General features: G+C 39.6%; 1 protein-coding gene across 1 annotated transcript in view; it reads right to left on the minus strand.

The window, feature by feature from the left end:
- Positions 1 to 14415, minus strand: part of DNAH14 (dynein axonemal heavy chain 14) — a 344335-nt gene that overhangs the window by 236592 nt on the left and 93328 nt on the right. The window contains exons 18-21 of the mRNA XM_070055424.1: positions 10288 to 10629; positions 9399 to 9768; positions 7892 to 8082; positions 3508 to 3753 (exon numbers count right to left, since the gene is read on the minus strand). Of these exons, the coding sequence (XP_069911525.1) occupies positions 3508 to 3753; positions 7892 to 8082; positions 9399 to 9768; positions 10288 to 10629 (1149 nt within the window). The remainder of the gene's footprint in view (positions 1 to 3507; positions 3754 to 7891; positions 8083 to 9398; positions 9769 to 10287; positions 10630 to 14415) is intronic.

Raw genomic sequence — 14415 nt, forward strand, 5'->3', positions numbered from 1 at the left:
ATGTTGGGTTTTTTAATAGTATCCTGAAGATTCCCGACAATATGTTTTAGATTTCTAATTTCCTCTTCTTTTCTTTGGTCTGACTGTATCCTTTCCTGTTCTCTGTCTTCTAAGTCCGATATTCTCTCTTCTGCTTCACCCATTCTGTTTGTAAGGCTCTCTATTGTGTTTTTCATTTGATCTATTGAATTCTTCACTTCAGTCACTATCCCAGTTTCCTGTTGTACTAGTTGTTTCGTTTCATTTTGATTCCTCCTTAATATTTCATTTTCACGAGAGATTTTCTATCTTGTCCATTAAGGATTTCTGTAGTTCAAGAATTTGTTTTTGAGAACTTCTTAATGTTCTTATCAATTTTTTGAGATCTGCTTCTTGCACTTCTTCTATGTCATCATCTTCATAATCTTGAATTGGGGTGTCTTTTTCATTTGAGGGCATCATGGTGACTTCCTTGTTTTTATTACCTCGGTTTTTGCGTTTGTTACTTGGCATATTGGAGATATTTTGTTTCTTCACTGTGGTGCTTTTTCTTGTTATACTATGACTCTAGATTAAGTGGACTATCTGTTTTTGATGGAGCCTTAGGGCTTGAGATGGGTGTGGCCTGAGAGCTCTGTTTGGTGTGCCAAAGGTGACACTCCCAGGTTAGGCGTGGTAAATCTCTCTCTCTTTCTTTCTTTCTTTCTTTTTTTTTTTTTTTGATTCAAAAGGGAAGTAATTCCGCACAGCTGAACGAAGTTGGAGGTAGTTAGCAGGCAAATGATATACCCACAGGAGCCAGAGATCCGAAGCTCTTTCCCAAGAACCCCACAGGGAATCTGTTCGGCCCTCAGAGTGGGCTCAAATTCTCCTTCAGCCTCCCACTGGGTTGCCAAAGTTACGGAATTGTAGCGTCTCTGGAGAGTGCTCACGTGAATTCCATGAGTTCTCTCCCCCACCGTCTCTTTTTTCACAGTCTCAGTTCAGTAGCACCACAAATTTACTAGGTCCTAATCTCCTGTTAATTCGCCCCACCCAGAGTCAGGTTTTTCTGCTAGGCTCAGGGCCGGTGCAGACCTGAGGTTGCTCTGCTTATGACGTATGTCCAAGATGGCACCTGTTCTTTGTCTTGCTCGCCCTTGAGAGGTGAGCGGAGAGAGAGAAACTCGTGTCCGTACTAGTCACCCCTTTTTTTTTTTCTCTCTCTCTCTCTTCCAGTTAGCCTTGTGAACTTCCCCCCCCGGGGGTCGTTCCCTCTAGTCTCCTCTCTCCGCTTGCCTGCCGGTGTCTCGGTCTATTGAGGTTCGGCTCACCTCGCGTTCCAGCGCTGGTGTGTTGAGTCTGCCGCTGGTGTCCCGAACTGTGGGCTCCCACGCTCTCCACGCAGGTCCGCTGTGAGTCACGCGTTCCGGAAGAGTTTCTTCTGCTGTTTCCTCCCCTACTCTTCCTTGAACCTGCAGTATCTCCACTTTTATTAAACTATCTCTCCCCAGACTATCAGTGTGCTCCCTTCCTATTCCACCATCTTGCCGGAAACCCCTCCATCACTATTTCAATTTTGTTTCCTTTCTCACTCCTACTTGGGGACTCCAAGTATCTACTAGGTTGCCTGAGGCTCTCCCACAGCTCATCAATTTCTTAAAATTCTCTTTTCTCCCAGTATTTTATTTTGTTTCTAAGTTAAGTGTTTAAATTCACCAATCTTTCTTCTGCAATGTATATTCTGTTAGTTAAATCCAAGCTATTTTTCATTCTACCATTGTAGTTTTCATCTCTAGGAATTTTTTTTGAAATATCTTCCTCATCTGTATTTTTTTAAACACATGGAATTTAACTGTTTTAGGGTACTTCATTCTAGTTGTAGCACAAATTTCCATTGGTGACTTTTTCTTTTCATTATGGATTCTATTTTATTTCTTCTTTGCATGTCTGGTATCTTTGTTAATTTTACTTTATAGTGTATTGTATAATTCTGAATCCCTGTAGTCTCAAGCTTTGTTCTAGGGGCAGTCGAATTTCTTTTTTATTTTTTTATTTTTTTATTTTATTTTTTTATTTTTTGACAGGCAGAGTGGACAGTGAGAGAGAGAGACAGAAAGGTCTTCCTTTTGCCGTTGGTTCACCCTCCAATGGCCGCCGCGCTGCGGCCGGCACACCGCGCTGATCCGATGGCAGGAGCCAGGTACTTATCCTGGTCTCCCATGGGGTGCAGGGCCCAAGCACCTGGGCCATCCTCCACTGCACTCCCTGGCCACAGCAGAGAGCTGGCCTGGAAGAGGGGCAACCGGGACAGAATCCGGCGCCCAGACCGGGACTAGAACCCGGTGTGCCAGCCCCGCTAGGTGGAGGATTAGCCTAGTGAGCCGCGGCGCCGGCCCAGTCGAATTTCTTAAAAACTTTATTATATGACTTGAAGATTTTTAACAAGGACAAGAACAGTATTAATTCTAGGGATACTATACACTATTATGGTGAGACTTTTTTGATTGCTTCTGTATTTCAGACAGAACAGTTCATCTAGTCTCCCCATCTTGTGAAGAAATCAAAGTTTTTGCAGGTACATGCCATTCTTTTTGCTTTTTTGGATGTGCCTAATTTATAGTTAGTTAAATTCATCTTTACTTTCTACTAAAGGCATTTAATATCCCAATATTCATTTTCATTGGGATCTAGCCAATTGTGACAAGGCTTGATATGTAACCCCCCTTTTGGCTTATTTATCAATTTAAAAAATTTAGATTCTATTTCCTATAGATTCTGATAGTTGCTTTTAAGCTTTCAGTTTTGTGGGCATTTTGTTTTGTTTGCCTCTTTTGCTGTTACCTTTCTACTGCATGTGATTAGATAAGGGGATCTCAGTAAACTTTGTGGAAAATGTATGCTATGAAAATAAAACTCTGGATTTCAAAGCATTTTTCAGCAAAATAAATTTCTAATTTTCTCATGAATTTTTTGAAGTCATTTTTTATAGTTTACTTAGTTTAACCCTTTTGTAACTTTATTCTTGCCCCCTAAGGTTGAATTAACTGACATTTTTTTCTGAATGTTTGTAAGTTTGCAAATAATTTTAATACCATCTGTTGGGTTCCCACCTGCCTGCAGCTGTATGTGTGCATGTGTGATTATACTAATACTGCCACTGAACTTCTCATTATTATTATACATCATGCTATTTACTGAAGTTTTGAAATGATTCCTTGACATGTTATTGGGTGTTGTGCTGCCCCTTGATTGTAGGGAACAATCAAGACACAGAACACTGTTGGCAAAATTCATGGTTTATAGGGCCATAGTTTTATATGATATAAATTCATCTTGTCCACTCAAAAATGTCTGACATTGCTTCAGGGACAATGTTTGCACATACAGTTAGTTTCAGTACTCAAACTGCTAGTCAGTCTCATTTCTACATAAGTAGATGAATGACATATAATTCAAAATCCAATGAAAAATCTTAGAAGGCAAAAATTAAAGTGACAGAACTATATGACGGAAAAGTAAAACATTTCCCTTTGCCATAACACTTACCTTAACGGGCCCAATATAGGGAGATCCTCTAATTGTTGCCAGTGAGACTTGAGAGTCTTCTAACTGCGCTAATATGTCATCTACAGATGAAATAATTAAGATGGAATCCTTCTCTGTGTGATGAAGGACTAAGTGTAAGGGAGTAGTGTTCCAAAGATGAATTATCTTAAGCAGCAGTTTTTCAAGAGCAGCTTCATTAGTTGCTGAGGCTGATATTTCTTTTATTTCATGTTCATAATGGAACATCTAAAACGAACAAATTTTTAACACTGAGTCATACAAGCAATTCCTGGTACATTTAAAATGGAAGATATAAATGTATGCTTTGAAGGGTACTTCATAAATATTAACTATGCAATTTCAAATTGAGTTTCCATGCTAACCAGAGGCATCATGAGCTAACCTTCACAACAATCTTTTTCAGTATCTATCCTCCTACCTAATTCACATTTTCATGTTCCGTGAAAATTTGGAGTGTTCCTCTTGCTCTAGTCATCATAAAGAATATATATATATACACTTTGTGTGTATGCAGACATTGCCTTCAGCTAATGCCAATAGCATTTCCTTCAGCTTTCTCTCCTTCACACTAATGCCTACTGCTTAGGTAACTCGTGACATGATTTTACTCTGTATACCAATCCTGGGATATATTCATCCAAGAAAATGCAAGCTCCAATGAACCACACTTCCATGATCTCCCTTTCTATACCACATCAAAATACATTAACACGCTATAAGCAGGACTTCTTGCCATGTGTACTGATTTCCAGTTCCCACTGGATAAGACCCTGATGTAAGAACTTTGTATTCAGTCACTGTAATAGAGGCACCTGGGGAGCTTCTCTCCTCTATGTCTTGGAATTCACTAGCTGTGCTTATTGCTTTTAATCCCTGGTTAGAATTTGCATCACCTCCATGGAGTTAAGGATCCCTGGGTCTTGGTAGTGCAGCTCAGTGGGTGCTTTGAATAGGTATGACTGATTTTTATCATCTCTTACGGGCCTACCAAAGGTGTGTACATGGACAGGAGCATTAGCGGCTTGCTTGTAGCCTTTCTTAACAGCTTCAGGAATGGAATTTACATTTTGACATAGATTACACAGCCAAAGGCAGATAAGGAAACACAGAATCCCCATGATTCTATACTGAAGAAATCACTTTGTGCCTAACATTCTGAGATTGGTTTACAGGGTAAAGTGTAAGCGAAGTTTCAGCTGAGTGAATCTAGCCCCATCAAGTCTTCATGGTCCAAGTTTCAGACTTGACTGACAAGTGGTCAGACCTTCCAACTGACTTGGTAGTATCTGGAAAGTTTCAGATAAATCTTAATACCCGTAATCAATTACCAACCTCTGTTATGATGCACAGGGATTCCTAAAGTGTAAATGATCAACCGTAAAGTAGCAGTGTTCATTTTAGGCATACCATTGATCTCTTTCTCCTAACTTTAAGACATCCGTTCCATATGATAAGGCATTTTAGAGCTGGCACAACATCATGGAAACAATGACTGTCACATATGATTGCATGACATCATAATTTCTTCGTTTGATAAGATCACAAATGAACTTCTAATAAGGCCTATTCTGGAAAGTCTTGGGGCACAAACACTAGTCTGAGTTAGTCTCAAATGCGAGTATTAGTAAGCAAAGCAAGTTTGACCTGAGTTCCTGGGCTCAGTCCTGTTCACCTAAGTACCACATTGCAGTGGACAAGCTGTCAGATTTCTACAGGATTATTAAAATGTTCCAGAAACCCAGAGTTCAGTTGAGAGCACTAGCCACTGCCACCTTACCACCCTTGAGTATTGCCATTAACCTCAAGAAGGAGAAAGGGTTCCTCTAACTCCTGGCTATGGTGTTTCACAGTCTGAAAATGAGACTAACGGTGTTGTTCATTTTTGTTCAGATACAAAACTACCCTAAGTCTGGACTCCAAAAACTGTGGGAGAGGTGGCTTCCTTTTTAAACTATCTGTTCATGCTGGAAACATAGGGACAGCTCATTGGAACCCTTTGAGGTATTACAGGCCACTGACCCCAGATCACCAGCTGCTCCCCTCTGTGCCTATCTCCCTAAACTTGTGTTGCTTGTGACTATACTTACCCTCTACCGAAGACTTTGAAAATGAATGTCTCATTGACAGTGTGCCAGATTTTCAGTACACTGGTTTGAATAAACTCAGCTGTTGGCACTGGGCCTTGCATTCTGAAATTATCTGGAATATCTTGTTCAATTCTCCTTTGTCTTATAGACCAGTTAGGAGGCTCTGATAAAGATTCAGGAGATACTTAGGATGTGGTCTGAGAGAGCAAGCAAAGTGCAATGATCAGTTCATGATTTTTAGTGTAAGCGGTTGGAAGAATGGAATTGCCATTAACTGATTCACAGAAGATGGAGCGTAGAACTTGGTAGATGGAAAGTGAAAAGTGAATTTATCTAGCTAACTTTGAAATCTCTCTCAGACATGTAAGTGGTGATGTTAAATAGGAAATGGGATATGTACGTCTGGAGCTCACAGGGGGATTGAGATTAGGACTCAAGATATAAAATGATCTAATTTTTTTATCTTTTATTTAATGAATATAAATTTCCAAAGTACAACTTATGGATTACAATGGCTTCCCCCCCCCCATAACTTCCCTCCCACCCGCCACCCTCCCCTTTCCCTCTCCCTCTCCCCTTCCATTCACATCAAGATTCATTTTCGATTCTCTTAATATACAGAAGATCAGTTTAGTATACATTAAGTAAAGATTTCAACAGTTTGCTCCCACACAGAAACATAAAGTGAAAAATAATAGATGATTTTTTAAATGATGATGAAATCAGATCAGACCTATTGTCATGTTTAATCCCAGTAAGAGTCAAGTTGGGAATTGATAATTTTTTTTTTTACAGAAGATCAGTTTAGTATACATTAAGTAAAGATTTCAACAGTTTGCACCCCCATAGAAACACAAAGTGAAATATACTGTTTGAGTACTAGTTATAGCATTAAATCTCAATGTACAGCACACTAAGGACAAAGATCCTACATGAGGAGTAAGTGCACAGTGGCTCCTGTTGTTGACTTAACAAATTGACACTCTTGTTTATGGCATCAGTAATCACCCTAGGCTCTTGTCAAGAGCTGCCAAGGCTATGGAAGCCCCCTGAGTTCACTGACTCTGATCATATTTAGACCAGGCCATGGTCAAAGTGGAAGTTCTCTCCTCCTTTCAGAGAAAGGTACCTCCTTCTTTGATGACCCATTCTTTCCACTAGGGTCTCACTTGCGGAGATCTTTCATTTAGTTTTTTTTTTCCCCCAGAGTGTCTTGGCTTTCCATGCCTGAAATACTCTCATGGGCATTTCAGCCAGATCTGCATGCCTTAAGGGCTGATTCTGAGGCCAGAGTGCTGTTTAGGACATTTGCCATTCTATGGGTCTGCTGTGTATCTCACTTCCCATGTTGGATCCTTCTCTCCCTTTTTGATTCTATCAGCTAGTATTTGCAGACACTATTCTTGTTTATGTGATCCCTTTGGTTCTTAGTCCTGTCATTATGATCAATTGTGAACAGAAATTGATCACTGGGACTAGTGAGATGGCATTGGTACATGCCACCTCGATGGGATTGAATTCGAATCCCCTGGTATGTTTCTAACTCTACCGTTTGAGGTAAGTCAGCTTGAGCATGTCCCGAATTGCACATCTCTTCCCTCTCTTATTCCCACAAATGATCTAATTTTTAAAATCAATTAAATTTGCCTTTTGAATTTTTTCTTCTTTTTAAGAAAATTTCCCACCTTCCTAATTACAACAGATTATTTAGTAGAGATTTATAGGTTTCAAATGCTGGTTTTGATTATATTAAATAATACAGACCATGAAATATTAAACATTGATGAGGCTTACTGTAAGATGTGCATGAATGTAGGGTACATTTTAACCTTGAAGATATTGAAAAATTGTTTTTATATAAAACTTACAAACCAAATAGTTGCTAATTATGCATTTAAAATATTATAGCAAATTATTGGTAAGACTATCCTAGTACATTCTTAATATTTTTATTTTATACAGAACAGAATTCAGTGATTTTGATTTTTCTATTCCTTTAAAATGTATTCTAAGAAGTAGCATTGCTAAATAAGGAAAGACTAATTTCATTTGTTATGCATTAAAACTAGCATCACTGTTTTGTAACATCTAGATGATAATGGTATAAAGAATCACCTACCCAATGACTCCATTTAGACAATGTCCTACCACCTATCATCTAATAGACTCTTACTTTCCTACTCTGTGAACTCACTTTTCTAATCCCTGATCCCTGTGTATTTAATATTACCTACTTAAAGTTGGCCCTCCTGGCATTTCAACCTATTCTCATTTACCTTGAGGTTTAGAAGGTCTTCTATGGTGCGGCCTTTATAAAAGGAAATTGAATTTCCAGTAATCTCCTGGAGAGCCTCCCAATGCCTTGGCTTCAGATGAAAGTTTCCCAGAGCTACAATGGCAGGCAGCTTCTGTTTAAACTCTGTCACTGACTGCTTAAGATTTGTAAGCACATCATTTGCAGGTAAACCTATAAATTACAAATGAGGAAGCTTTATAATATGCTCACCATATTTTTTAAAACGAAAACTGAGAATATAAGCATTTTTCCTTAAAATTTGTTAAGTAATGCAATGCTAATTTATTGGTTACTAATCTGAATTATAATATAAAATAATAAGCTTCAATAACATCACCCTTCCATAAGAATCAACTCTATATTAAAATAAAAAGAAATAGCTATCAGGACAGGTGACTAAAACCCAATTTGATGCCAGGGATATCCAACTACTACAGGGCTTCCCCAATTCTCACTGACAAGATAAATATTCAGATGGATAGGTACATACACACACATACAGAAGACTGACATACATTGTGGACTTTTAAATTTTGCTAAGTAAGGAAGAGCATCAAGGGGAAAACAGTCTATCACTTCCATTTGATAAAGAAAATATTTCTAATGCTGACCTATAGGAAATGTAGGTGACAATAAATTGGTCTGTTCTCTGGCAGTGGCAAGCCACTGAGTTAGAGGGCTCAGAACCTATGCATTTGAAGGTTTACCCTTGTAATCTTTCTTGCTCAGTTTAGAAAAGGGGCTGGGGAGTACAGAAACAGAACTGGGGACTCAGGAGAGCCGAAAGCTCCACACTCACTCTTGAGAAACCAGTGCGTACAGATGAGAATGCTTTTATAAAGCCCTATTGAATAGTAAAGTGTTTTTCAAGACCTATTTAAATCAAAGGTCCAAAGACTATCTGAGTTCTTGCCACTACAGGCTTTGGCAAAGAGCAAGATTTTATTCAGAAAACTAAGTAACAGAAGGCATTGGCTACGTGTCACTTTAAATCTTGTTCTCTGAAACGTGTACACAGCAGCGTATTGCGAGGGCACGCACCCAGCGTTATGTTCCGGCATAAGACTGTGAGTTGTCACCAGTTTTTTTTTTCTCTAAACTTTCTGTGCTATTACAATTTATAAACAAGAAAACCGTTTTCCTAGCCTTTCTGTAGAACAAATTTTGCTTAGGTATAGCTGAATGATAAGGGGACAAAGTTCTCTCAGCCAGGCCATGACCTCACAGAACACTCTCACGGGACACTACTCCTGCATTGCCAAGATTCCAGATTGGGGGATTAGCATGTGGAAGAACCTCCCAGAATGACTTTTTTTTATTTTTATTTTTTTAAACAAAGCTTTGATCTGTTTCTTGGCTCACCCAATAGTGCCTCCCGATGCTGCCCCTCCAGCCCCTGCCTACAGGGGAAAGCAGCAGGGCCAGTGTTCATGCCCAGAGGGCATTCTGAGAGCATGCTGGGTGCGAAAGCTCAAGAACACCCTTACCTTTTTCTAGTACAGAGATGGTGTCCAACCACTTCGAAACATTTCTCTGTATCGATTCTACATCCATAGTTTGAAGAGAACAACTCTTCCATTCCTGATAGAGGCTTCCCCACTCCTCCCGTGTTTCCCATAACATCCGCCTCAAACTTAAGTCATACTCAATGTCACAGATCTCGGCAAACACAATCCGCGTGATTTCTTCCATGCTAAGAGAGTGCATCTGAAAGTGCGAATCCTCAAAACGATCCTGAAAGCTCGAACACAACTGAGCCTTGACAGATAAGCTGGCAGCCTCCTCCGAGAGGGTCCGGATAATTTCCTGGGCTGTCGTCACTTGTGTAGCAATACACAACAGAACAGGGGTTCTTATCTGAAAAGTAACAGTAAGACCTTCTAAGAAACCACAGTGTTCCCAGCTTAGACATGCTTTACTGACAGAGCACTGTAGTGTATCATCTAGGTCGTAATACAATGAGTGAAGTTGGAACTGTCATCACCATTTGCCTCAAAGGCCTGGAAAAATTTTAGGAGTTTTCAACTCCCCCATTTCGGCCCCTCCCCCCACTTTTTTTCCCCCACCAAGGGCCCTTTTAGCAATCTGTTGACACCCTTGGAAAAGTGTCAGTTCCACCCATGTCTTGCCTACATACATTCATAGTTGAAGAACATGCTAAATTCTAGTTAGGGGTTAATTAAAATATTCATAGAGATGTAATTTTATTTTCCATTCAAGCTCACAAGCCACCAAAATTGTGTCTATGAACCCCAAGGTAGGAATACTCGGATTAGATTGACCAAGATTCCATGGAACACAAATATCCAAATGCTTAAGCATCCATGAAACTAAGAACAAATTTTTAATGAAAAAAAAAAACAAAACAAAACTTACTTCAGATTTTAAATTACTAACAGCAACCCGTAGACCAATGACATATGCTTCCAAATTTTCCTTGAATTTAGTCATAGCAGCACTTTTGTTTGTTTCATATAACTTCACAGATGTTTTTAGTTGACTGAACTTGAAAAAAAGGACTTCAAACATTGCAATTTGCTGTTCTGAAATATGAATCTGGTAATTCCGCACAACAGAGTACAGCTGAGAAATTGTCAAGTACTCTTTTTCTAACATAGATATTTTTGAGGAAATTGTGTCTAAAAAAACAAAATGTTCCACAAATTCTTCTATTTCAATGGGATTATATTTCAGCTGTTGCACTGATGATTCTATGACCTGAAATCATTCACATGTCAATTATAATTATGCAATGATTGTTCACTCTCTTAGAACACAGTAATTTCTTTTAAGAAGACTCTAAGTATTATTTAATTACTAGGGCATTAACATGATCAAATACTACTGTTAACAGAATATAGCTCAATGTATATCACATATAAAACAAATGCTACCAAGATATAAAAGCAACATTCTGAATAATTACTTTTAAGAAATAAATGTAATGAAAAAGAGTACAAATTGGAGTTCAAACAGTGCATAACCACTGTGTCATGTTTTGAGCGTGTTACACTGACCTTATTCAGCTATATATAATGTTTTCTAATTAGGTATTATTTTCCTGCCCAGGAGAAATTGAGTCTCAGGTTCATTAATCCATGATCAGAAATTCAGTTATAGTGAGTTATAGAACTACGATTCAAACTCACATCTGATTCCAAATCCATTTTTTTTTTTTTACCATACTGGTATCCATTATATAGCATCCATTCTTCCCATAAGTATATGTCATTCTTTAAGATTTTTAAGGCAATTGCATTTCTACTTCAAATTCTAACTTTTAGTTCATGTTTCAAAGCTTTTTAATATTTGAAACGTAGAGTTATAGAGAGGCAGAGGCAGAGAGGGAAAGAGCGAGCTTCCATCCGCTGGTTTGTTCACCAATTGGCCACAATGGCTGGAGCTGGGCCAATCTGAAGCCAGGAGCTTCTTCCAGGTCTTCCCAAGTGGGTGCAGGGGCCCAAGGACCTGGGCCATCTTCTACTGCTTTCCCAGGCCACAGCAGAGAGCTGGATCAGAAGTGGAGCAGCCGGGTCTTGAACTGGTGCCTATATGGGATGTTGGCACTGCAGGTGGTGGCTGTATCCACTAAGCCCCAGGGCCAGCCCTATGACTTTATTTTATGACAAGACATCATAAACTTGACCTTTAAAATGAGGGTTACAGTGCCAACCCCACCACGTTGAGTTAAAAGAACTAATAGCAACCCACAAATGCTTTCAAAATAGTCAAGAAAAGGGAATACTTTCAAATGCATTTTCTGAGGCTAGCATTACCCTATTACCAAAGCCAGACACAGACACCACAATGAAAAGACTGCTATAGGGCAATATCCCTGATAAACATAGACGCAAACATCTTAAACAAAATACTAGAAAACCACATTCAACAGCACACTTAAAAGATAATTCACAATAATGCAAGTAGGTTCAACACACAAATATGTGATACACTGTATTAACAGACTGAAGGATAAAACCCATATGATTGTTTGAATAGAAGAAGAGAAAGTATTTGACAAAACTCAACATCATTTCATGACAAACATTCTCAACAGTTAGGTTGAGAAGGAATGTACCTCAGCAAAGCTCACATGTGACAGAAAAATCAAAGCTAATTATAATAAAGCTCACGAACATTTCAAGATTCTCTTCTAGGATTAGGAAGAAGACAAGGATGCCTGCTATCACCACTTTCATTCAACATAGAACTCGGCATTGCAGGCATGGGAATTAGGCAAGTAAAAGACAAAAAGTCTTTGGGGTCAGTGTTGTGGCACAGCAGATAAAGCTGCCATCTATAACAAATCCTCACTGCTCTGCTTCTGCTCCCACTCCCTGCTGATGGCCTGGGAAAAGCAGTGGAAAATGGGACAAGTGTTTGGGCCCCTGCTGCCCATGTGGGTGACTAGGAAGAAGCTCCTGGCTTCAGTTGGCCCAGTACTGGTAGATGCAGCCATCTGGGGCATGAGCCAGTGGATGGAAGACCTATCTCTCCCAGTCTCTCTGTAACTCTTTCAAATAAATAAATCTTTAAAAGTAAATAAAGTGGGGGGGGCGGTGCTGTGGCATAGCGTGTAAAGTCACTGCCTGCAGTACCGGCATCCCATATGGGTGCCGGTTCAAGTCCCAGCTGCTCCACTTCTGGTCCAGCTCTCTGCTATGGCAGTAAAGATGGCCCAAGTCCTTGGGCCCCTGCACCCATGTGGGAGACCTGGAAGAAGCTCCTGGCTCCTGGCTTCGGATTGGCTCAGCTCTGGCCATTGCGGCCATTTGGGGAGTGAACCAGCAGATGGAAGACCTTTCTTTCGCTCTCTCTCTCTGCCTCTCTGTGTGACTCTGAGTTTCAAATAAATAAATAAATATTTTTTTAAAAAAAGTAAATAAAACAGGCTGGTGCTGTGGCGTAGCAGTAATGCTGCCTCCTGCAGTGCTGGCATCCCATATGGGTGCCAGTTTGAGTCCCAGTGGCTCCGCTTCCAATCCAGCTCTCTGCTATGGCCTGGGAAAACAGTAGAAGATGGTCCAAGTTCTTGGGCCCCTCTACCACATGAAAGACCTGGAAGAAGCTTCTGGCTCCTGGCTTCGGATCGGTGCAGCTCTGGCCATTGCACCCAACTGGGGAGTGAACCAGTGGATGGAAGACCCCCCACCTAACTCCAGCTTTCAAATAAATAAATAAATAAATCTTGAAAAAAGGAAATAAAAGGCATCAAAATTATACAGAAATTACATTTTCCCTGATTGCAGATAATATAATTTTATATAAATAACCCCCCCCCGCCAAAATCTTAGGACTGATTAAGGAATTAATAAAGTTGAAGCACACAAAACCAACATACAAAATTCAGTAGAATTTCTGTATGCTAACAGCAAACTCCCTGAAAATGAAATCAAGAAAAAGAAATCCCATTTGTGATAGTGCACACACAAAATACTTAGAAATAAATTCAACCAAGGTGAGGATCTCTGGCCTGACACTGTGTGCAGTGGCTTACATCACAGCTTGTGACACTGGCATCACATATGAATGCCACTTTGAATCTGGGCTGCTCCACTTCCAACCCAGCTCCCTGCTAATGAGCCTGGGAAAGCAGCAGAAGATGGCCACGTGCTTATGCTCCTGCCACCCACCAGATGGAGTTCCAGGCTCCTGGCTTTGGACTGGCTTAGTTCTGGCTGTTGTGGCCATTTGGGGAGTGAACCAGTGGATGGAAGGTATCTTTCTGTCTCTTCCCCTCATTGACACTCTACTTTTCAAATAAAGAAATCTTTAAAAAAAAAAAACAGGTGAAGATCACCACACTATTAACTATAAATGAAGAAAGAAATTGAAGACACAAATAAATGGAAAGATATTCCATATTCATGGACTTTAAAAATGAATATTGTTAAAAATGTCCAAACTGCCAGAGGAATATACACATTCAATGCAACCCCTATCCTATAAAAATACCAACGACATTCCTCACAGAACTAGAAAAAAATCCCAAAATTCATGTTGGGAAAACTAGGTATCCACATACAGAAGAAGGGCATTAGACCGTTATCTCACACCACATGCAAAATCAGCTCAAAGTGACTTCATTGTAATGCCCCAAACAGGAGAACCAGTGGAAGAAAACACAGTGGAAAAGCTCTATGGCAAAGGTCTGGGCGACGAGTTTTTGATATGAACCCCAAACCAAAGGCAATAAAAACAGACATGGGATTACAGTAAACTGAAAAGCTTCTGCACAGCAAAGGAAACAAAACAGAGTGACGAAAATAATATACGGATTGTGACAAAATATTTACCCATTATACACTCACAAAGGGATTAACATTCAAAATATGTAAGGAACTCAACTCTACATAAGGAAAAAAATGAGCGTGATTCAAAGATAGGCAAAGGCCCATTCAAAAACAAGACATAGAAATGGCCAAGAAGTATGTGACAAATGCTCAACATTGCTAGTCGCTATTTAAAAATAATAAAAATTAAGTGTACTGTACATTTCAAAAT

Source organism: Oryctolagus cuniculus, chromosome 13 (genome assembly GCF_964237555.1).
Source record: "Oryctolagus cuniculus chromosome 13, mOryCun1.1, whole genome shotgun sequence".
In the NCBI taxonomy this organism is placed as follows: domain Eukaryota; kingdom Metazoa; phylum Chordata; class Mammalia; order Lagomorpha; family Leporidae; genus Oryctolagus; species Oryctolagus cuniculus.